This window comes from Mauremys mutica, chromosome 1 (assembly GCF_020497125.1).
Source record: "Mauremys mutica isolate MM-2020 ecotype Southern chromosome 1, ASM2049712v1, whole genome shotgun sequence".
NCBI lineage: Eukaryota > Metazoa > Chordata > Testudines > Geoemydidae > Mauremys > Mauremys mutica.
Genome location: NC_059072.1, coordinates 50728518 through 50754602, shown reverse-complemented (window position 1 = coordinate 50754602; position 26085 = coordinate 50728518). Strand labels below are relative to the sequence as shown.

At 41.1% G+C, this 26085-nt stretch overlaps 1 protein-coding gene across 1 annotated transcript in view; it reads right to left on the bottom strand.

Moving 5' to 3' along the window:
* Window positions 1-3874: 3874 nt before the first annotated feature.
* The window catches only part of BMT2 (base methyltransferase of 25S rRNA 2 homolog), a 62221-nt gene continuing 40010 nt past the window's right edge, over window positions 3875-26085 (bottom strand). The window contains exons 4-5 of the mRNA XM_044993850.1: window positions 12775-12889; window positions 3875-6695 (exon numbers count right to left, since the gene is read on the bottom strand). Coding sequence (XP_044849785.1) covers window positions 6066-6695; window positions 12775-12889 — 745 coding nt within the window. The 3' untranslated portion in view covers window positions 3875-6065. The remainder of the gene's footprint in view (window positions 6696-12774; window positions 12890-26085) is intronic.

The following is a 26085-nucleotide window of genomic DNA, read 5'->3' as shown; positions in this document are numbered from 1 at the left end:
ACTACCTGAAGAGATGGATGTAGCTGGAAAGCTTCTCTCTCACCCACAGAAGTTGGTCCAGTAAAACATATTACCGCACCCACCTTGTCTCTGTAATACCCTAGGACGGGGGTAGGCAAACTTTTTGGGCTGAGGGCCACATCTGGGTATGGAAATTGTATAGTGGGCGATGAATGCTTAAGAAATTGGGGGTTGGGCTGCAGGAGGGCTCCAGCTGGGGGTGAAGGCTCTGGGATTGGGCTGGGGATGAGGAGTTGGGCATGCAGGAGGATGCTCTGGGCTGGGATGAAGGGGTTTGGAAGGCGTGGGGGGGCAGATCAGGGTTTGGGCAGGGGGTTGGGACACAGGAGGGGCTCCGTGGGGAGGCTCTGGGCAGTGCTTATCTCAAACAGCTCCCAGAAACAGCAACATGTCCCCTCTCCGGCTCCTATGCGGAAGCATGGCTAGGCAGCTCTGTGCACTGCCCTGTGTGCAGGCGCTGCCTCTGCAGCTCCCGCTGGCTGTGGTTCCCAGCCAATGGGAGCTGAGGGAGTGGTACTTGGGGTGGGGGCAGAGTGTGGAGCCCCCTGGCTGCCCCTGTGTGTAGGAGCTGGAGTGGGGACATGCCACTTCTTCTGGAAGCCATGTGGAATGGGGCAAGACCCTAACCCCTTCTCCACAGCTGGAGTGGGGCAAGCCCCAGACCCCCCTTCCCCATGGGAGCTCAAGGGCTGGATTAAATGTGGCTCCCAGGCCACAGTTCGCCCACCTCTGCCCTATTTGGTCTGAAGCTTATTTGCATCGTATATCACTAGTTACAAAATAGTACATCAAATTTTGACCAAAAGAATACTGTTTTCTTTAAAAACTTCCATATAGTTTATATAGCCATGATTTTTCAATTCCATAAGGAATTTATGCAGTGGAGAGAAAGTGCATGGACCTTTAATACCTGGAGAGTATGGGCAATAACTATGGCCTTTGAACAGAAAGCTGGTGTTGGAGTTTGTAGTGAAAAAAGTGAATCTTAACAGTGGGAATGGGTAGCAGAAAGACTAGACTATTGATAACCATTCCCATTAATAGTTAAAACTGGCAGAGCAATTAAAAAGATAGGAACTGATTTGCTCGCAGTAGAGAACTAAGAGGTCTCAAGAGAAAGGAACTCCCTATCCCTAGTTTTGGCTCAGCTCCAGGAATACTATTGAAATTTTTGGATAAATAAGTTGTGTACTAGGCCCTGGTAATAAAAAGCTATTCTGCTGATTCATGCAGATAAGACCCACTAGGTCTGTTTAACAGTTGCAACTGCAGATTTATTTGAAAAGGTTTAAGCCCCTCTTTCAAGTAGGGAGAAAAGCATGGAAAGTTTCTTGCAGGGAGTAACACTAAAAGCAGCCAAAGAACATTTGCTGCTGTTTAATAGTGAAGGAAACCCCCGTTACAGGTTAGCAGGGTGGGAACAGCATTTGCTTTCATATGGATTCTTAAACGACATCACTACAAGTTAGATTATGTAGGGATATTAAAGAAGGTTTATATTAAACATGGTTTATATGAGAAATGATTTATTGTTAATTGATACTTTATAACTTAAGGTTTATGTTAGAAGTAAATTTGTGATTCCCAACATTTAGCCTCTAACCTGCAAGCCACCAGCTGTGTCTGTGTAAAGCCTGCTCAAAGAGATACTTGGTATAAAACTTGTTAAGCTCAAAGAAATACTTTGTATAAAACTTGCTAAACATTAATTAACTCTAAGTAAGCCAAAACAGTAGCTGTTATAGTGTATAGAGACCCCCACCCTCTGTAAGTTTTCATCTCACTTTCTCTTTGCTTGTTAAAAGACAGGGAGTCTCACATAAATTGGTAACACCCCAAAAAGTAAAGAGACAGTGAAATAGATGTGATTAAGATAGAGAATGTATGTGAATGAATGGTTAGGGAGTCACCAGCCTGAAGAATTCAGTGTAGGCTGAAGAAGGTGTCAAGTGGGATCAACCAGATGACCCCCAGAGGGCAAACTGGAATCCACCCACCACACCTCAAAGGAAGGAAAAACAAAGCATCTGACAACATGGAGCCAGCCACCTGCTGATTGATTTAGCAACAGCAAAATGAAGCAACTCTCATGGACTGACATAGGAATAAATTCCTATAAAACTGGACTCTAAAGACTGAGGACTTTGAGTCTCTGGTTCTGCTGCCAGCCTCCAGGAGCATCAGATGCATCTGACACAGACTCGGCTCCATCCTCATGACCAAGATACCTGGCCAGTAACTTGGCATGAGCAACATCTAGGCTGGTAACTATAACATCTATACAGAACCTGAATGAATGATTGTGTAAATGAATGTGTGTATGTATGTATAAGGAATAAGTAGTAATAGAAACAAGTAGAAAAACATTGTTTTTTGTTTTGTTATGGTATTTACAATAAATGTGGCATCTTTGCCTTATCCCTCTTAATAAGATCCTGCTGGTTTTTATTATATTGGTATAACAGTTTGTACTTCAGCTATGTATTATGCTTGGATAAAAACAGTATTAGCAGCTCTCATAATTCTTCTTTCTAAACTTCAAAAACCCCCAACAATGCATCCAATGCTTACAGTTTATTCCCTTCCAGTGGGTTATGGGAGCCTATTTCCAAGTGGGTATGAGAAAGATGTACACTCAAAACATTTTCTATGCACCTTTTAGCTTGAGAATTGCTAAAACGCCACAGAAAAATAAACTCTGAAGTGGAGTCCATTGTATTCACTGAGACAAGACTCATTACATTTCTCCTAAAATGGCCTTGGAATCCTGCATTTTCAATCTTCTGGGTCTACATTCTGCTTTCTTCACTTCATTCTTTCCCTTCTGCACTGTTAGCTGCAATAGAAAACATCTCAGTAGTGCCTCTGTGATTGATAATAGCTGAGAGGAAACACCTATTGTAGGTGCTGCAAGGTTGTGCTCTGTAAAAGGGTAAGAGTGGTGGAGAAAAGCAGAATGTGTTCTGGTCTACAGTGAGGAACAGATTGGAAGGGAGAAACCAAGGGGAGGTATGTAGCAGGACAGGAAGGCCAAGGAAGTGAGTTATGTTTGTTTCTGTTAACTATGAAGCAAAATTATTAAAAAAAATTAGAGGTACCAAATTTTGCATTTTAGTTACTATTTCTTGCTTTATAAAAGGTTATTCAATACTCCTCTCCAAAGTGTTTTATAAGTACCACATAAAATTGTTATGATTAATGTACACTAATGACAATCTAAATAAATAGCTTGCAAGAAAAGACAACAGTTCCACTGAAACAAAACACTTTGCAAAAGGCTTTTTTTTTTTTTAATACATGTGCTTTGTTCACAAAAGTAGTGAAATAAAGACAACATAAATGCAAACAAATATTCTGTGGTATGCCTGTTTCCCTCTCCCTGACACCTGGAGTATGGGGATCTTCTTTCACAGTATTGTGTCCAGTCATAATTTTAAGGAGTTTCAAAACCTAGAGACATTCTTCTTCTTGAACCTCCAAAAACTGTATTTCTAGAAGACCATCACATCTCTCTCTTGTCTTGGGAGGCCTGAGTAGCAAGAAGCCACTTTTCCTCACACCAACCCAAACCCTCCATTTCTGGAAAGCATTTAAAGATATTTAGTTTGGGCAGCAAAAAGAACCACAGCTTCTATAATAATCTGGGGTCCCTGATTCACAACCACAATGTCACCAAGCTGTCATGTAGGCTGAATTCAAACATTCAATGTTTAAAACTATTTCTGTTGAGTATACCTTGGTCTGAATTCCAAACCATCCCCATCTGAATGAATGGTAAATGGAGTGTAATTTACATTAACCAATACAAATACATTTATGCTAGGTGGTAATAAATTTTGTATAGTTTTTTTTGTTTGTTTCTTAAAAGGAGTACCAATTAAAATAGCTCATGCACACTTTGGAGTATAAGCATAATCAGTAATTTCTGTAAACAACTGAGAATTTATAGCACCAACATTTAGCTTTAACATAACCACTGACTCCAGCAGTGCTCAACTGAGAAGAATGCAGTCTTGATTCCAAGCATCTTAGTTTTGCAAAAAAATGAAATTTTAAGCATTACATGTGAACATCAAGCTGTATTTAACTTAATTCAAAATACATGGTGGATTTCATTTAGATCAGTGGCTTTCTGTTAAATTTTTAATATTCTCTTAATTTTGCATGAGTTCTAATTTAACACTTCCATCTAGTTTTAAAATGTTTACATTTTTAAATATAATAATTCTTGTTTTGTTTATAAATAAACTGTGCCATTCATCGTTAACTAGAGCAATCAAGTTTGGATGATAGGGAATTCTTTTAATCTGTGATGTGCAAGATGTACAAAAAGCTTATGTTGAAGAATAAAGCAACTTAATACAGTTCGTGAAATTTTTAGTGTAAGTAGGACCAATTGCCAAGAAAATACAGAATACGAAGAAAAAACAATCAAGAAGTTGGAAATTGTGAAACTTCAGTGCAAAACGTCCATGGAAGTGTTTTAAAAACAAAACAAAAAAATAACCACCTAAAAATTCACACTAGAAATGGCAATTGGTAATTTCTGACTGATGAATACAAGATTAATTTTATATTGCCTAAAGACATTTTTATCATTTGTGAAACTACATTGATAACACTGGATAAAAATTTTCAAGCCTACTCTAAAGTTAGGGTCTTAAAACTCACACTTAGGAACCTAATTCAAGCTACTTCTAGTTAGGTAGAAGAATTTAAGATTAACTTCAGGTACCCAAAGTTTGACATTTTTGGCAATTCTTTTTAAATGGAGAGCAAAAGTATTTAAAAAAGCCCACAAAAAATAACCACCACTGTTTCTACATAAGTACAGAAATTTGTCTGCAGAAGGATATAGGTTTACTATACACATTTAAACAAAATATTTCAGAATGTGTACAGATCAGATTTTGTCTGTATCAAACTGCAGAGCAATTCTTAGAAAGTCACGGGAAGAGTGTCCAGCCAAATGCCTTATCTAGAATGGGGCCCAAATCTTGCAAACACTTAAGGGTGCCCTTAACCTCACTTATGAGAGTGGTCAGTGAGGTTACTCACTTACATGTATACACATCCTTAAATGTGTAGAATTGGGTCGTAGTACTTACAAAATTGGCCTACTAGAGTTACCGTGTGGAAATTCTGAAATTAATATCTACAGTTATAAAAGAATACTTAATCTTAGCATTTTTCCCCACCCATAAGTATTTTGCTTTAAAACTGTATGCAAAATAGGATTTCAGGAGAATTCAGAAAACTATCCAATGTGGGCAATACTGATATGTTAGTGCTACTATAATCATAAAAAACTCCAAACACTTTCCAGCTTTGAAGTAAAAATAGGTATCTAAACCTATCAAACTATATAATTTGTCAGGGCTAGTCTCTCATCACCACACATCTAACTTCTGTTATGCCAGTGAGGTTTTACATGTGTATAGAGATGGGAAAGTATGCCCCAATACAGTATTTTCGCATTACCTCAATTAACTGAAATAAAGACCTTGTTGATCTTTCTAAGTTTCTTCAGCCCAAGCTTATCCAGAACGAAACCGCATTCTGCGGCACAGAACAAGCTTTGTTCAATAAAAAAAATGGACAAGTTTAACCACCAATCAGCTTACTCCAAACTCACTTGCACATTTACTATCAAAGTGCAAATTACTTCTCAGAAATCCACCAACTCCAGTGTTATAAGCTCAACTATATTAAGAATTAAAAATATTGAAACAAGACATTTAGCAAAATTAAGTAGAATTCACACTTCACAGCACTGAAGAAAAGAATGGTACCTTTCTGAAAAGTCCTAAAGAAAGTAACAGCAATTTATGCTATGACACGAGTCATTTTGCATAAAATGTGTATTCTTCACTTTTTGTACAAGAATAAATTTTAAAATTCAGAAGTAGAAAAAAATAGCAAACTCTGTAAACCTTTGCATTTTCTCTATGCAAACCATTTTTATGTAACAAGCCCATGTTAGTATAGCAAAATTTGTTAAGCAATAAAGAAGTTTGGACTTAAAGGGCATTTTAACTATTACATTAACTTGAAAGTAATATAGGATCTTCTAGCTCATAGAAAGGGACTGAGCTAGCCTGGCTTTCTCCAGAGTCTGAATCGTAAGGGGCATCAGGAAGCTCCATGAAGCTGTAAGCTAGCTGTTCGTCTTCAATATCTGATCGGACGTAGCAGGAAGTGTTAGAATATTCCTCATCTTCTACACTGTTGAAATCCTGTGGAATATACAGCATCCCTGGGTAGTTCCTGCTAACTAAGTCACTTTTAGTTTTCAGGGAGATTTTCCTAAATGCCATCAGGTGCATGTGAGAAAACTTTGAATACTTGAAACGCTTAAAGCCCAGGGATTCTATGGCAATTTTCCAGCTTTTCATCATCATAGCATGGCGATTCTGGTGGGAAGAGTCAGGAGTGATTATAAGCAACAAGCCATTCAGCACCAGAAGTTCATGGGCCTTCTTGCAGCATATCCATCGTTGATAAGGTGATGGAAAGTAAGAAAGGAGAAGTGAGAAAACCACGACATGGAAGAGTTCTCCAGGTAGAGAATCAATGGGATTTTTCAGCTGTTTAAGAAAGGCATCTATAGCATCTTGCGCAAGCTGGAGAGGTTGCTGAATTTGAAGGTTTAAAAAGTCACATTTGTATACACTCTGGTGAGAGAAAATATTAAAATAGATTAAGATTATGCTCAGTAACAAACATTATGCAAAGGCATGTGATGATTATGAAAAGGCTCCTAGATATTCAGCAGCCTTTTAATCTCTTGCTACTAAATTGTGCTGTAGAATTTAAAGCTTTAAAATAAAAAAAAAAGTTGAGTGCCAGCTATCATAGTTGCATAGAAAGCCTTCAAAATGTGATTTAATGCATTGAAACCCAATAGCTCAGAAATGTGAACTACCCATTTTAATCTCAATTGATGTCATCTCTGAAACCATAAATTGCAGATTAAAGTGTCACACAACTATTTCACTGCTGATAATTTTGGTAGAAACATTCAGATAATGTGCTCGTTCCACATTGTCTTCTTGCATCTCCAAATGTTCAAATCCACAAATGTCTCATACTCAGTTGCTAAAAGCCTCTCTTTCTCCCACTGTAGCTGCACATTGTCAATGCAAAAACTGTGGCATATTAGGCAAAATGTGGGACAGTATAAAATGAGTAATACAATCTTAAAACAATGCTGGGGTGGCTCCTGTGTGGGTTTATACTTTTCATTTTTACACCTAAGCACCCATTTTAAAAAAGATTAAATGAAGACAAACAATCCAGTTGTCTAAAGATTCCAGGTAACTCGGAATAACTTTAGTCCAAATTGCTGCGGAGTACAACGCAATGGTAATTGAGTACACACAGAATCAAGCTCTTATTGCCTCTAAACATTGAATACTGTAAAAAAATAATTTAGATGTTAAAATGTTGTTCAATGTAACATATGCCAATTCATGACACTTTGAATAAATCTATTGGCGAATATAGTCTATTCACTAATTACCTGACTTCCTTCAGAAAAGATGACATTCCTAGAACAAAACACTTTAACACTGTAGAGCCTCACTAATTTACACTGTTGCCTGGACCATCTACTGTGAAATACTGAACTGCAAATTAGTAATTAAATGAAGATGAAAAGCAAGGATAGAAAAACATTTTGTAATGAACATTTGACAAATGGAGCTTAATCTGATGCTATTTTACAGCATAGTAAAGATTCTGCAGCATTACTTTGTATAACTCCTCATTCATAGAGACCTCAACACTCACTGCTCATTTTTCAATGGTAAACACTATGTAAAAGTTACTAAAGTGTGAATTAGAGAGACCATACTGTTATAAAGCTACTTGTCACTGTTTACATTAAGACTTTCCTCTTCTGGTTTTCTGTGTGTTTGTCTGTATAGAATCGTTTCCTCCTCAGAGAATGTATATAAAGTTGTAAGATCTCATTAGTGCTCCAGGAATCTTTCAACTACTTTTCACAGGCTTGCACTGTGACATGAAGTGAACAGAGAATATACAGTAACTGGAATTAAAAATCTCAGCTTTTGCCAAGGTAGCCACATTACAGGATCTGTGGTATCTCATTCTCTACCACAGTATATTTAGAATAGGATGCAACTGTGGTAACTGCATGGTATTTGTTGGCAAGTGTTAAAATAACCCCATTATGATTTTCAGTGTATTGCCATCTGATCTTACATTCTTCTACACAATTACAAAGAACCTTACTTGAACTATGATCTTATTGAAAACATACGATTATTTTCAGATTGCGTAGTTAGTTTTTCTAAGTACAGTAATGCCTAACTTAACATTGTAGTTATGTAGAAGCAGCAAAGAATCCTGTGGCACCTTATACACTAACAGACGTTTTGCAGCTTGAGCTTTCGTGGGTGAATACCCACTTCTTCGGATGCAAGTGGTGGAAATTTCCAGGGGCAGGTATATATAAGCAAGCAAGAAGCAAGCAAGAGATAACGAGGTTAGATCAATCAGGGAGGATGAGGCCCTGTTCTAGCAGTTGAGGTGTGAAAACCAAGGGAGGAGAAACTGGTTCTGTAATTGGCAAGCCATTCACAGTCTTTCCACCACTTGCATCCGAAGAAGTGGGTATTCACCCACGAAAGCTCATGCTGCAAAACGTCTGTTAGTCTATAAGGTGCCACAGGATTCTTTGCTGCTTCTACAGAACCAGACTAACACGGCTACCCCATTGTAGTTATGTTCCTGAAAAATGCAACTTTAAGCAAAACGATGTTAAGCGAATCCAATTTCCCCATAAGAATTAATGTAAATGGGGGGGGGGTTAAGTTCCAGGGAAAAAATTTTTTGCCAGACAAAAGGCATTATGTACAGTTTAAACAAGCAATACAGGTATAAGTTGTAAATAATTTTAAAGAAACAATTTAATACTACAATCATCATTGCTGAGTATGAAGCAATGGGAGGTGCCCCCGTCTTACCCCACATAGACACAGCCCACTGGCACTGCAGACAATGAGGCAGGAAAGGAGGCTGAAGGTGCCGTAGGCTAGGAGAAGCACCTTGCGCAGCAGCAGCGGCAGCTTCCCCTACTGTGCAAGCACCGAGGTGGGGGGGAAGGGCGGGGGCTCAACCCTCAGCCTGCCCACTCCACGCATTCTCCCAAGCCCCCACCCTTAACCAGCCTCTTCTCCCCCTTCACCTCCTTTATGCCACAGGCTGCATCCTCGCTCCTCCCCTCTCTGCCTCCATTCAGGAGGTGGCAGGAGGGAGGGAGAAAGGGGGAGGAGCAAGGACGCAGCACAGAGGCTCCCCCTCCCTCCACTGCCTCCTGCCTGCTGCAATCAGCTGGTTTGCTGTGTTCAGGAGACAGGGGAGGGAGAGGGAGCCTGTGCACCGAGTCCTCGCTCCTCCCCCTCCCGCCCCCTCCTGAATGCCGCAAACCAGCTGATTGCCACGGGCAGAAGGCAGGGGGAGCAGGGGGAAGGCACTGATCCGCGGGGTCTGCTGGCAGGTGGGAGGCGCTGGAGATGTGTATGAGGGGGAGCTGATAGGGGGACTGCCAGCTGTGGACAAAGCAGGCAGCTAAACGTTATAGCAAAGCATTGCACAACTTGAAACAAGCACGTTCTGTAATGGAGCAGGGACCTAAGATCGAAAGAATGTTAAGCGAGAGGACATTAAGTGGGGCATTACTGTATGTCTGGAAATTTGCGTTTCTTTATATACTAGCTCATGCTAGTGTTAAATTGTACAGAAAAATATTATATATAGGACTTGCACAGACATTTTTCTATGATAACCGTAATTAGCTTAAAAATGGGAGGGTGGGAATCAGTAAGGGTTCATGGACCAAGAGCTAGATCCACAAAGGGATTTAGATAGTGTATTGTGGCAGAAAGAGATGGAATGACTATAGCCTAGTGGTTAGAGCACTCACCTGGGAGGCGAGACCCCCAGGTTCAATCTACTTCGCCACATGAGAGGTGCGGGGAAGGGGAACTGAACTGAATCCAGGTCTTCCACATCCATGCCAGTGCTCTAACTACTGGGCTAAAAGTTAGGGCTTGTCTATACAGAGATTTAGTGCATGCCAAGCCACAGAGTAAGGGCTTGTCTATACCTGCAGCTTCACAGACGCGCTGTACCACTGCAGTGTGTGTGTGAGAGGCGGTAGTTATATTGGAGGGAGAAGCTCTCCTGCCAACTGTCCACACCAGCACTTATGTCATGCAGGGAGGTGATTTATTCACAGCTCTGAGCGACGTAAGTTAGAACATAAGAACATAAGAAAGGCCGTACCGGGTCAGACCAAAGGTCCATCTAGCCCAGTATCTGTCTACCGACAGTGGCCAATGCCAGGTGCCCCTGAGGGAGTGAACCTAACAGGCAATGATCAAGTGATCTCTCTCCTGCCATCCATCTCCATCCTCTGACGAACAGAGGCTAGGGACACCATTCTTACCCATCCTGGCTAATAGCCATTTATGGACTTAGCCACCATGAATTTATCCAGTCCCCTTTTAAACATTGTTATAGTCCTAGCCTTCACAACCTCCTCAGGTAAGTTATGCCAACGTAAGCTATACTGTAGACATAGCCTTAGTCTACAGTGTAGTAGCTTGCCGCACATTGTTGCTACATAGATGATGCTGCTGCACACTAAAGTTCCTTAGTGCGACCTGACCTACTGCTGTAACAGACATCAGAGTTTACCAGCAACAGGTAAAAGCACACTTCAGAACTTTTAGCATACAGCAACAGGGTTCACACAGCGACTTAGTGAGCGGCAAGTTAGTGCACTACAGAATTAAATCCTGGCTTACCAAGCACCGAGTCTCTGTGTGGGCAAGTCCTTATGAATGAGGCATACCCTCCCACACAAACCGTGTTGTGTGGGGGTGAGGAGTGCTCGGAGCACACCAATTGGATCGGACCCTATAGGCAAGATAGATGTGGAAGGCCTAGTTTGAGGATCCCACTGGGGCTTAGGCATGAGATAGGCACCCAGACACCTACACTGAGGCAGCTATGCATATACTCACTGGGATAATGTAGCTTAAGCACCTACAGTAGTGCTTAAATGTTGACTTAGGCACATAAATCCTTTTAGGGATCCAGCATCAGAGTCTGGTGATCACATCAACATACATGGCATGCACTGCCTAAACATTGCTATACAGTAGCAAACAATGAGCCTTTATATAAAGCAGCAGCAAACAGAATGTACATCTTTGCTGAAGGACAGCATTATCCTCAAGCTGTTAATATTACTGAATTCCACATCTATCCTATATATTCCTGACTTAACACCCATTGTGAATTACTGTCTAAATTAGTATCAAAGAATACGAAAGCTGAAATATTACTGTGTTCAAATATGACAACTCCCTGTGTTTTCAATCAAATTTGGTCATATTACTGATTTGACTAGCACTACTCACAATGAGAAAGTGGATAAGGAAAAGTTATTTACTTATTCCCATAATACAAGAACTAGGGGTCACCAAATGAAATTAATAGGCAGCAGGTTTAAAACAAATAAAAGGAACTTCTTCTTCACGCAGCGCACAGGCAACTTGTGGAACTCCTTACCTGAGGATGTTGTGAAGGCTAGGACTATAACAATGTTTAAAAGGGAACTGGATAAATTCATGGTGGCTAAGTCCATAAATGGCTATTAGCCAGTATGGGTAAAGAATGGTGTCCCTAGCCTCTGTTCGGCAGAGGATGGAGATGGATGGCAGGAGAGAGATCACTTGATCATTGCCTGTTAGGTTCACTCCCTCTGGGGCACCTAGCATTGGCCACTGTCGGTAGACAGATACTGGGCTAGATGGACCTTTGGTCTGACCCAGTACGGCCATTCTTATGTTCTTATGGCTGCTTTTACATTTTTACTTTGTCTTTACAAAGATTAGTTGTAATATTTATTAGCTTCCAATTACATTTCTAATATAAAAGATATGAAATTGCTCATTTGCTTCAGGATTCTTGGAGTCAGTGGATGCGGTTAAAGATTTAAAATAAAAATCTATGCTTTTTCTGTATCTTCTCATCTCCCTCCCACTCTCTTGTGACTCATTCTTGTTGAGGGCACTGTTATTCTGTTAGAGTCTGGTTATCTTCACTAACATAAATAAGGCCAAGATGGGGAGACAAAAGCAGTACATAATGATTACAGCAAGTTAAAAACATTTCAGGACTTTTCCAAAACACAGAGGTTGCACTGGTTTAACTAAGGATATTATGTGTCGCTCACATTTAATTAAGCCAGTGCAATTTTGTGTGGGGACACAAATGTTAACTTCAGCCATAAATTCTGTGGTGTTTGTTGCATCCAGCCAACGGCTCTGATTATAGTATATTTAACATATTATAAATTGAAAAAAAGTAATTTGTCTTCTCTTCCTTGTTCTTGGCTAGTGAAAAATGAAACAACCTTTAAAAATATACTGCATGTCTATGCCAGTTTTTTCCTTGTTTCTTTTAACACTAAAATTTCATATTATAGAGGCTTGACCAATGTGATGTTTGTTGAAACAATCTAAGTTTATCAATCTTAAAGATATTTCCATTGATATGAATCTTGTTGGTGGCCTTCCTCACTCCACCCATCCTCCAGAAGCCATACAGAATAGCTGCTTTTCAAACAGACCCACCTTCCCTTAAGTCTTTTACTATAGAAAGTACCCCTAAAATACAGAATTCAAATTAAAAATAAATTCAGCAAACATTACATACCTCAACAGCTGGGACAATGTCTATGCCGACAGTCAAGAATTCTTCAAACTTCAGAAATGGATTAAAGCAGCTGCCAACATCAAGTAATCTAATTTTTCCTGAGGGGGGAAGTAACCTAAGAAAGTAGAAATTCAGTTTTATCAAATGCTATTTGTTAAAGGTATATTCTGAATTAGACAATTGGAGCAAAAGAACGTTATGTAGAACATTAAGTGCCGACTAAATAATAGAGGGGAAAATTATTTATTATTTGTACTCTGAAGTTGCCTAGCAGAGGCCCATTGTGCTAAGAAGATGGCCCGTGCCCTGAAGACAGTACAACTAACCGTAAGGTGAGAGATAATAGCTGAACACAACAGAGATACCAGGTGGGAAGCACAAGGTAACAATGAAACTATTCTGATCAGCATAATAAATATTGAGTTTTCTGGCTGATGCTTACCCTTGGTGCTATGAGTCAATTTTTCAAACAAGTTCTACTGAGGGCACTGGTTGAACCAGAATTACCAAAATGAAAAGGCTGAGGATATTACACCAACATGTTACAATAACTAAAAAGAGATTTAGGAATACTGTGTATGTTTTGAATAACCTTGTTTTTGTTAGTCTGATTTCAAGAGTAGTTGCACTAGTTTCATACTATAGTTAAAATACCTCTCAAACAAACAGGAGACTATAAATAAAATCTCTAGTAAATATATAAAGGTTTAAATATTTCACATATAGCATTTTTGTTCTCTTTGTAAAGAACCATGCACACATGACACTAATAATTTTATACAGACTCACACAGACATAGAAACACACACACACACACAAGGTTAAAAAAATGTCTACAGTGTTTAAGGAAAAAAAGCGTCCTCACGAGATTTATTATTTGTGTTGTCTCAATGTCTACAGGCAGAAATCACGCCACTGTAAATGTCCAATGTTAGCTTCATTGTCAATACTGTATATATAGCAAAATGACAACAGTGCTCTTAATTGCAGAATTTAGATTTTTATTTCACATAATTTGGATAATTATCAGAAGTATATAGCATTAGGACTTACATTTAAAACTATTTTTGCTAAGTATACATTACTAGCAATTTAAATAAACTATTCAGATTCAGAAGTGTCTTTGTAGGACAGCACTTCAGATTACAGTAATCCACCAATGTGTGCATCATCCTCACAAGAGTCAAGGTGTTATTTTAAAGTTAATTTAATGTTTAGAAAGGATTTAAATTTGTAACCTGCATCCAAGGAAAAATAGCAAACAGGTGATAACTAAAGTTACTACCTGACAGTAATCCAAAAGTCTTATTCTAAACTAGAGATGAAAATTTTTTACCCTGATCACTGACTGGGGTTGGGCTTTTTGTCACACCTATTGTTTTAAAATATTAGATAGTAAACTTCTGGGGGACTGGACCATGTGTTTCATATTTTCATACTTGGGGCCCAGTCTGAACCTGTAATATAAACAAGTAATTAATTTATGTACTTGTAATTTATGAAGCATCAGCCCAGGTGTCCTACCTTCATCACCGTGCAGGTGTCTGTTATTTTTAAATGAGTTTGGCTTTGGCACTCTTTCAGCTGGTATGATAAAGGGGACTTTGAGAGGTATAAAGAAAGCAGAGCAGCCGCGTCTACAAGTTAGATAATTAAAGAAATACCTGACTCTTAATGGATTCCACAGTCTGACAAATTTGTAGTTAAGAAAAATGAGTTTAGTGTGATCAAATGATTATGCAAGGACTAAAAAGACAACTGGCCTCACAGCTTGAGGCAGAGGAAAAAAAAACCAAAACATCCTTTTTGCAGAGAGCTCTTGCAGGAAAAATCAGAATTTTAATAAAGATAGAGACATGCAGTGCTTTCACGTCCTTCCACATCAACAGAAAACAACACTTTGAAATAAATTGAGTACAAAAGTAGTAATTACTCACCACAATGGTTCTTCAAGATGTCCCCCCCATAGGTGCTCTACTGTAGGTGTGTGCACAGCCCTGCGCCACTGATTGGAGAACTTCAACAGGAATACGTCTGGCCCGCCACGAGGCCAGCAAGCATGCACAAGCATTCCCTCCTCAGTTCCCTCTCCACTGCAGAGTCAACTCGTGGAACTCCAAAGTAGAGGGGAGGAAAGTGGGTCATGCTCCCATAGGGATGCACATCTCAAAACGCCATTACTACTGAACAAAATGAACAACAACTTCTTCTTAGAGTAGTGTCCCTTTAGGTGCTCCACTGTAGGTGACTCCCGAGCAGTACCCACCACTGGAGGATGGGACTTTGGAATCGGCCGATAGAGATGACAGTACTATGGCACCAAATTGGGCATCTGTAGCTGAGTCCCCTAGAATAGCACAGCGTTCTGCAAAGGTATACACAGATGCCCAGGTAGCTGCTCTGCAGATCTCAGATATAGGGATACCCTTTGAGAAGGCGATCAACGAGGAGACTGACCTTGTGGAATGTGCGCGTATTGAAAATGGGGGTATTACCCCATGCAGTTGGTAGCAGAGTTTAATACAGCCAGAGACCCACATGGAGAACCTCTTAGCTGAGTTCACTGCACCTTTCCATCTATCCAGAACAGAGAGGAAGAGTCTCAGAGATTTTCTAAAGGCCTTTGTCCTGTCCAAATAGAAGGCCAAGGCTCTTCTCACAGTGAGCATATGGAGGATGGCTTCCCTGTTGTCCTCATGAGGTTTGGGATAAAATGTTGAAAACTGAATAAGTTGATTCATGTGAAATGCAGAAGTCACTTTAGGGGTGAACTTCAGATGTGGTCTGAGTGTGACCTTATCAGAGACGAACACAATAAAAAGGGGGATGTGCCATCAAGGTTATCTCCTCTCCCCATCCTTAAGGCTGCAGTGATGGCAATGAGGAACACCATCTTCATGGAAAGGTGAGCTAGTGAACAAGTAGCCCTGGGTTCAAATGGCGGTCTAGTCAGTCCTTTTAACACTAGACTGAGATCCGATTGGGAGTGAGGGCCTGGGTTGTGGGAAGAGGTTTGCTATGACTTTAAGAAACCTCTTTGTAGTTGTGTGAGAAAAGCTTTCTACCTGCCAGTGGAAGGTTGTGATTGCTATTAAATGAACCTTTAGCAAGTTAATAGAGAGACCTGATTTCTTTAAGGTTAACAGGCAGTCTAGGACCAGCGGTAAGGCGGCTGTATTAGGTGCGACACCCTTGGGCTGGCACCAGATCTGGAACCTCTTCCATTCCTGGAAGTAGGTACAATGAGTAGTGCTCTTTCTACTGTGTAATTGCACCTCCTGTACCTCCTCAAAGTGAGAGGTCTCTCTGTGCTAGATCTATGAAGAAGCCACGCTTTGAGTCGCAGGATCCACAGATCGGGGTGGAGGGTTTGTCCCTCATTCTGCAACAGGAAGTAAGGAGTGACTGGTAGAGTCATTAGTAGACAAAATGCCAGTTGCTACAGTTTGCATAGCCCAGGTGGGGGTGATCAGAATGATACTTTTCCCTTTTTATCTTGAACGGGATCTTCAGTAATAGAGGGAATGGGGGAAAGGCGTAAAGAAGGCCCTTGTCCCAAGGAAGGAGAGTGTCTCCCAAGAAGCGTCATCCAATTCCCGCCCTGGAGCAATAATGTGGACATTTCTGGTTCTGATAACTAACAAATTTATTACTGTGTCCCCCACTGTCGGACTATGTCATGGAGAATCATCAACTATATCCCATTCATGTGGGAATTTGTGGCTGAGGCTATTACCCATCGTGTTATGTATTCCTGGTAGGTAGGCCGCTGATATTAAGATGTTGTGGGAGATGCACTAGTTCCATAGCTTCTATGCATAGAGAATGAGAACTTGCACCTTCCTGTTGGTTTATATAGAACATGCAGGCCATGTTGTCCATCATGACCTTTGTACGCATGTTATTGATCAGTGGGAGAAACCTAGTGCATGCGTTTGACTGCTCGGAGCTCAAGCAGGTTGATATGGAGGCCTGTCTCCACAAGAGACCATTTGCCCTGCATTTTATGACCATTGAGATGTGAGCCCCATCCTATGAGGGATGCATCGCTAATCAGGAGTAGAGATGAGGAGGACTGAGTAAACGGGATTCCCGTAAAGATGTCTATTGGGTTCTTCCACCAGTTATGGGATAGTTGGACCCTGGTGGGCATTGATACAAATTTATGTTCTCTCTATTTGGCTTGTAAACTGAACTGAACCATGCTTGTAGGCATCTCATTCATAGTCTGGCATGAGCAATAACTGATGTGTCTGTGGCCATGTGTCCCAGAAGCTAGAGGCAATGCTTCGCCGAAATTTGGGGGCTGGATTGTACTGTCTCTATGAAAGAGGTGAGATTGAGAAATCTGTGATATGGAAGGAGCGTCTTTGCCTGAATGAAGTCTAGGTCGGCTCCTGTGAAGTCTAGTCTCTGCACTGGTATTAAAGGTCAATTTTTGTTTGTTGATGTGTAGACTCAGAAACAGGTCCCATGTGATCCGAGTGACCCGTTGGGCCTCTGTGTAGGACCATGCCCTGAGAAGTCAATCGTCCAGGTAAGGATAAAACATTATGCCCTGAGAGCATAAGTGGGCTGCTACACCGGGGGGGCTGATGACAGGCCAAAAGTAAGTGGCCCTGGCCCAGTGTGAATCTGAGGTAATGCCTATTACTTGGTATGAAAGAAATGTGGAAGAATGCATCTTGAAGGCTGAGAGCTGAGAAACAAATCTCCTCCTTCTAATGCTGGGATGATCCTTGATTGAATTTTGCACTTTGACATACCTATTGAGAGCTCTGAGGTCCAATATGGGTCCCCAACCTCCTTTCCCTCTTTAGTACCAGAAAGTAATGAGAGTAAAAGCCTTTGACTCTGAGATGCGTAGCCAGACACGCCCCCCCATGCCTCATTTGCCCTTTCGAATGCAGTCTGCACAGCTTCCTGTTATGCTGTTACAAAGCCACAAGCAGCAGAAACTCCCCGATGATGTTAGATGCTTGCTTAAAGCTTTATTGCTCTATATCACCCATTGTATTCATGCTTATAAACATGTAATCAATTAATGTAAGGAATGAGTGAGATCGTGAGTGACAGCCAATGGCAAAGCAAAGAAGCAAATATAGCCTTTTATGGAAACATGGTATTATCTTAGTGAAGGTATAAATCTCAAGACTGGCAGCCAGGAAGATTACCAACAAGGAAATCTAACAGCATGCTAAACTTGGGACCGGATCAGAAGCAGTAGAGTCCTCCCGTGGATCCGAAGGGACTCCGGGGACTCACGTCGCCCTGCTGCCGATCTCTGGGCAGCTGTCATCTGGCCAGCCTCAGCCACCTGCGAAATCCAAACCAACACCCACACTTGCAGCCTGTCAGCATGAATGTGGTGGGTGGGTGGGTGTGTGTGTGAGAGAGAGAGAGAATTACTGTGCAAATGAGAAGCAATAAATCAACCCTCAGTACTGCTCTAGTTCTACCTTTGTTTGTGGTTATTTCTGTACTGTTTCCAAGAACAGGTAACAAGATGTACCAGCATAGGCTCTATAGTGCCTATGCTGAAGAGATGGTTTGAGTCTTGACGTAGTTAGACTCTTGTGAGAAGGGTCTCTGAAGAGGGACAGGGAAGGAAGAAGCGAATGGCATATCCATTCTGGATGATTTCCAACACCCATTTGTTGGAGATTATCCATTCACAGGTGCTGTGGAACAGGGTAAAGCAGTCTCTGAAAGGAGGAGTGGGGTTTCCCCAGCGTAAGGTACCAAAGAGTATTTCTACAGGCACCTCGACCAACACACAAAACTACCGCTTCAAGGTTGAGGTTGAGCTCTGTGATGAGTATTAAGATGTGTACTGTGATGACTGGGGTTTAAACTGCGACTGAGGGCTGTATTTTCTCTTGTAGGCCAGCATGTATATCCCTAGGGATTGAAGAGTCACCCAAGAATCCTTCAACATGTGATGGGATGCATCTGCCTTTTTGGTGAACAGCTTCTTTCCCTCAAAGGGAAGGTCCTCCACCATACTTTAGATCTCTTTAGGGAAGCTGTACAAATGTAGCCACAAAGCCCTTCTCATAACCATGGCCATGGAAATTGAACATGTGGCCATGTCTGCTGAATCTAATGTGGACTGGAGAGACTTTTCACGACCCATTGTCCCTTGTTAACTAGTGCCATAAAATGATCTTTGTGGGAGTCTGAGAACTGATCACAGAATCATAGAATATCAGAGTTGGAAGGAACCTCAGGAGGTCATCAAGTCCAACCCGCTGCTTAAAGCGGAACCAATCCCCAGCTAAATCATCCCAGCCAGGGCTTTGTCAAGCCTGACCTTAAAAACCTCTAAGGAAGGAGATTCCACCACCTCCCTAGGTAACCCAATCCAGTGCTTCACCACGCTCCTAGTGAAAAAGTTTGTCCTAATATCCAACTTAAACCTCCCCCACTGCAACTTGAGTCCATTACTCCTTGCTCTGTCATCTGGCACCACTGAGAACAGTCTAGATCCATCCTCTTTGGAACCCCCTTTCAGGTAGCTGAAAGCAGCTATCAAATCCCCCCTCATTCTTCTCTTATGCAGACTAAATAATCCCAGTTCCCTCAGCCTCTCCTCATCAGTCATGTGCTCCAGCCCCCTAATCATTTTTGTTGACCTCTGCTGGACTCTTTCCAATTTTTTCACATCCTTCTTGTAGTGTGGGGCCCAAAACTGGACACAGTACTCCAGATAAGCCCTCACCAGTGCCAAATAATCATGTCCCTAATCAATAAATGAACCAAGTTTCATAGTTCTGGTAGTCATATGTGGCTGACAGGGCCTGGTAATTTGCTTCCTGGAACTGAAGAGTGGCTGATGAATGTGTTTTTTCTGCCAAACAGGACCATGCTTCCCATCTCGGTAATACGGGATGGATTTAAACTGGCACTGACAGCCCGTCCAATTAATTACATCTGCAATGATGGAATTTGGAGGTAGGTGGGAAAGTAAAAATTTGGTACCCTTCACCGGCACACAATACCTTTTGTCCACCCGCTTGCATGTTGGCAGGATGGACACAGGGGTCTGCCATATAACTCTGGCAGAGGTGGAAAGTGTAGAGTGTGCACAAGTTTGTTGTGAGGCTCTGCCATTTCATGCAGCTGGGCTTCTGCCACCCTCTGAGTTAAGTCCTGGAATGATTTTAAATCATCCACCATGGATGGCGGAGAGGGCATCACCACCTCATCAGGCAAGGATGATGAAAGACAGGTTGAAGAGTGTCTTCCTTTTCTGCCTCAGCTTCAACTTCCTCCACCAGTTGTTCAGAAAATTCCAACCCCTTTGACACTGCAGCTGAAGGAGGATGCCTCCTTGCCTGTTTGTATGCTACACTATGGGCCTGGGAGACTTCTTGTCTCTTGGCCCTCCCTGGGATCTCAATATGGTCATTGAGGGTGGGGGGCTGGCAGCTGATACAATGGCTGTCCAAACCATGGAGGCTGACCGTCAGGCGAGCAGTACATCTGGTGTGCATGATGAAATTGGGACTCATAGGGTGGGTAGGACAAGTGGTGGGAACCCAAATCGTCTCCCTCACTATCTGACTCTGATGAAGAGAAAGGAGGTACGCAGAATGAAGATGTCATGGAGTCTAATGCTCTGGGAGAACTCTGTACCACAGCCCCGGTACCGAGTAAGGATAAATCCGGTGCATCTGATACTGAGAGAGCCTTTGTGCACCAGAAATCTGCTGGTGCGGATGGCATTGGTGCCGGTGGTTGTCAGTGCCAAAAGACTTGTACCAACAGAGTTGGAGAAGACAACCTAATTATATGGTCCGTCAGTGCCAAACACAGCAGGGTCAAGGTCGGTGCCAATGACTTCATCAACATAGCCTTCCCTGGGGCAGATTTTCCATGCTTTTCACACCCCCGTGGTACTGATACGTCTTGGTCTGCCCAAAGACCTGAAGGGCACAGGCAAACTTGCTCTGTCGGCTCAGTACTGCACATGCATTGGGTAACAACTCTAGATGGCTTTGGTGCCGTTGGTACCAATGATACAGATGGAGCTGGACATCATTTCAAGGTACTAAAAGGAAAAGGCTTCAAGGGAAGCTAAAATTTGCAAAACTATAGGGAGTTAACGATCCATGAACAGACAGCTCTTACCTCAGTCCCTAGCCAGGGATGGCTGAGAAAGAACGGAGGAGGAAATTCCTGCGCATGCTGGCTGGCCTTGTGGCGGGCGGGGAGCTATGCGTGTGGGCAGGATGGACTGCTGTTGAAGTTCTCTGATCAGTGGCGTAGGGGTGCACACTCACCTACAGGTGAGCACCCACAGGGACACTGGACGTTCCCATAGACTATTCCATTGCTACAGTCTGCCTGATAAGGGATGCAAGATAAAGGCAGAAGAAAATAAATGACTAAAATAGCAAGAGCACAAAAGCTGCTCCCTGAAAATGGCCTCTTGGAAAAACTTCTTTACTGCTTTTGTTCTGTTCCAGATGACTAATTTTCCCTTCCATCTCAGGATTTGAGGGGGTGTGTACTCTCTTCTAGGTCTTGAGCAACTGTAAAGTTTTCCTCAATTGCTGGACTTCCTCTTTTCTCCACTAGACTATATGTCTAGCATGGACAAGAAGGATTTACCAGTTTTTAAGGCTCAACTTACCCAGGAATCTGGCTTTTTGGTCACAGCCTCTTACACTGCTTCATCATCTTCTTGATTAAGGCAATTTTCAGTGTTGACAGTGGGGCCCTATTCTGTTGCCAGCCTTAAAACATTAATTACTGAAGTACAGTAAATCTTTGCTCTGTTCTCTTGGGGGGGTTGTGCTGTGTGCAACACAAAGAGGTAGCAACTTCTTTGCAAAAGCCTACTTTAATATGCATGGCTTAAAGTGATCTCATTTCTTGCTGAGGAAAGCAAAGTTGCAAGTGAAATCCCTGGACAGTTCCTATGCCTTGCCTTAAAATTCTGAATACCCAAACTTTATAGGTTGGAGTATACTGCATAATTACGAGAGCCATTAAAGTGGAGATTTTCAAAAGTTGCCTAAGGGATCTGGACTCCCAAATCCCTCAATTTTGACAATCTTATCCTAAATTTATCTTCTTGTGGATTCGGAAGGAAAGAGGATTGCCCAAGCCCTCATCGCAATTTCACATTCACACACCTTTCACTATGCAAACTGCTAGCGCCCTAAATTATAGTTTTATCTTCTGGCAAAGGGTAGCTGGGAAGAGAAAAAAAAGCCTTCAGTGCCATTGTGAGTTAGCATGAAGGTCAACTGAGTAACCCAAGCTGTTCCCTCCCATTCTATATTATTCAGCACCCAAGTTTATATTAGCTGCTCTTTTTTCAGGTGCTGTGACCATACAGTTGACACCCATACTCAACTGTGTATAATGTTCATCTGCTGGTGAGAAAGGCTCATTTGAGTATTGTTGTCATTTAGACATTTTATTTCTAAATTGCTTTCTAGACTCTCTTGAACTCAAAGGATGTTTACCAGAAAGTAATACTTAAGACAATATTTAGACTGTTTCTTTGACTGCAGAAGGAGCACAGTAAATGTCAATAAGACATTATCCTTACATTTTAATTTACTATTTTTCATAAATGAGTTAAGAATTCTAACCAAGACTGACTGCATTTTTTGCCTTCTCAACTTTGACTAAAAGGGTCCTGGCAACAACGGAGGAAGTTTTGACAGGAGCAGGAAGGCGATGGCAGGATCTTCCACAGATAGATTCCCTGAGAAAGCTCTATAGAGATAAGACTGTTCCACAGGTCTTCTGCATGAAGGATTTGACTCACCTGGACAGAGATGGCCCCATCATCCTGAGAGGACATGAACAGCTTGAATCCAAAGATGCCCTACAGCTGCTGTTTATGCCACGTCATAATCAGAACCAACCTTTGGATCCAGTCTCTGACTGAGAAGACTAATGTTGGATTCTTGTTTGTCCCTATACTTCTTGGATATACCTGGTTCTATTTAAAAACAACAAGGAGTGCCACGAACTAAAGAAGTGGCTGCTCTACAAACAAGAAAAGAATCCCAAGGATCTCCTGTCCTGATAGATGCAAGAGTTTACTTATAACCTGACCAGAAAAGCTATTTAACACCATGAGGGGAGCCTCCTTTGGTGGATTTAAGACTTTTTCTTAAGCAAAAACCCAAAGAGCTATTTCACACATTACTTGGTGTTCATCTTGAATCAGAGCCATTCCCTTCTAAAAACATTCAGTACCTCAAGATTTTCTCTATGACAACAATTTTGGAGGAATATTTTGTCAGGACAACAAGCCTTGGATCAGACTTATTTCCCCCATATTCCTAAATGGAAGGAACTTAACAGTCAAAGTCAAACTACAGAATGTTCCCCCTCCAGCCCCCCAAACTATAAGCTTGGTACTAGACAAATACTTTAAACTACCCTAACAAATTCTGATGACGGGGGAGAATTGGGTTCATCACCCACTCAAACTGTCAGAGAGAGACTGAGGGATTGTTGGAGTGAAAGCTTTTATATCCTGGGCTCCAGAATACTGAGCCAGACAGGCATTTGTACACCCTCCCAAAAAGAGCGCCGTTAGGAGAAAAATTTGGAGGGGTCATGCTGGGGATGGGGGGATTTAAACTTTAGAATAAAGTTGTGCCACAACCCTATTGGAATTGTACTTGTTGCCCTCTCTAAACTACACCGATTGACTTCAGTTGGAATTCTGGGCCCAATGGAAGATATGGGTATTGAGCATCTTGGGGGGGGGGGAAGGGGGGAGGGAGAATCAGGGCCTGATAATATGTATCAAATTGTTTTACACAAATGGAAGAATACTCCATTCATCCTGCAATATGATTGCTCTTCAAAGAGCTGAAGCAAGACATGAATGCTTTACTGCACTACCATGAGACAATGGTTTAGGTTAGACACAACCTTATCTAAGGAAGAAAAAGATGCATCACCAAAACAGAATGGTGCATTTAATATTCTGATTTTGAGCTGAAAAGCACCTTGGAGGAAAACCTATCCTATAGATCATAACTCTGAAGCATCATTGGAGACTGGCAGGGTTTTTGTCTGCACTTGCATTTTTGTGCAGTAACATTTATTGTACTCCATGTTAGGTAAAATTTAGTACACTCGTAGTTCACTACATGTTTAATAATTGTACATATAACTTCTTAAGAAAAAATGGAAAATGTCAGATTTTTTAGTCGAGGTACCACTATCTGTTCTCCCCTCTGAAGGATGATTATCTTACAGGACTGATTTAACAATGGACTTCCAAAGAATGTAATGGAAACTGTTTTTCTAATACAGTTGCACATATAACAGTCTAGAATTTTACCCTACAGAAGTGTGTGGTGAAGCTGCCTGCTATTCAGTATAAAGAGAAAAATATGTTCCAGTAATTTCTCATAGTCCATTTTCCTCTCTCCTACAAAACAAGAGTTCATTCATTGAGTAATACAGGTCTACTTACCACGAAGCAGAAGAATACACTGGCAAAAACAGTAAATATAGTTGGGCTCCATACTCTTTCCTGTGAGTCTTTTTAAAGTCACACTATCACTGCAATTAGAGAACTGTATAACTATACATAAAAAAGCAAAGAAAATAGAAGGGAGCAAGATTCAAGGGGGAAGAGGTTAGGCTCCAACAAAATTACCAGCACGCTGATTTCCCCTTTTCATAGGTCTCTTCTATGATAAATATAAAACAGACATTGCATTCAGCAACATTGGACTAACAGTGCAAAAAACGTAAGTTGAGCTTTCCTTAAATGGCTGTATAGAGTAGTTCTGAATCAAAAATCAATGTCTGAAAAATATAGGTTTAAGTGTCAACACACGGTAGTGCAGCAGGAACTATGTAGCACCTTTACTGTTAACAAACATCAACTCATGCCTCAGCTATCTTCAAAAGTTGGCAGAAACTGTAATGAAGTAGGAGAAGGTGCACAATTTTCAAGCGAAAGACAAGGTGACAGATTTTGAACCCTAGCTTCCTAGTAGGTGCAGCTGTAATGCAATCTACATGGAATTTATTTATTTATTGTAGAATGGGAGAGAAAAGAGTAGACTGGATGCATTTATTTCCACCTGCAGTGAAACAATATAACTTATTCAGTGGAAAAGGATGGGGAGGAAGAGAGTTAAAAGAAAGATTTTATTTACTTTAACACCTAAAATGAATGAAGCCCCTTTAAAGAAGCCAATTTGTAATTCACATTTTAGCCATGGTAAACTAGAAACAAGGATGAAAATAGGTGGCTGAAATGAGTAGCCTTCAATTGGCCAAAGAGGGTACTAAGTCCCCATAACCCACTGCCAACTTTTGAGTGACAGTTGACAGAACAATACAAGAGACTTACATTTTCTTGATGTGTGGGTAAATCAGTCAAGGTGCAATACAGATTCTAATTTATCAACTGTAAGTATTAATCTTTGTTATAAGGCATCCATACACATACATTACTGCTATAACATGCCAAAAGCATTTCCAAGCATGTGGTATTGGAGGAGACTTTGGGGCAGGCGGAAGAGAGAAAGTTAAAGTTAAATCAAGCCCTGAAAGGCAGTCTTGCACAATTTTAATTCCATGTTCTGTAACACTATCAACTAATTCCTGCCTACTTTCGCAGTATAGTAAGTAGTCCAATAGTCTGCATTTAACATGCAGTATATCAAATTATTATCGGTAGCCAAAACCTTTGAACATTATTGCTTCTTGAAATAAACCATAGTAATTAAAGTTTGTGACTTATCACACTACATAAAAGATAATTGAACAAAAAACCATTAGAATGCACTCTGGAACTAAACTAAACATTACCACTAATCTTTTTTGAAGGATAACTAGCTGAAGTATCATAACCAATTTATGTTCTATGTGCATCCCACACCTTATTCATTTGCATCTCACAAGCTGATACAGCATCTTTCCCTCTTTGTACTTCCATTACATCAAACCAGAAATTAAAAACTAATTAACTTTTTGCTTTATGAAGAAAATTTGCACCAGCACTGCCAAATTTAACACAATCTCATGCTTACAAATAGTAATTCGATTGTTAACCATAATATTATTTTCTTCTGCTTATATAATCAATGCAAATGCTAAGTTAATAGAGTTACTATCAAGATTTTAAATTCAGAGGTAGGTGTTCTACTGTACACACATTATGGAAGGTGTTTTATTATATGAGGATAAACACAAAAAATGAGATCCCGTATGGCAAATAGTTTACACATTGGTGAAATAAATGTGGAGATCTAGACAGAAGGATATCAAAGGTCACCAAAATAGTGTAGTCTTACAGTAGCAAATTGT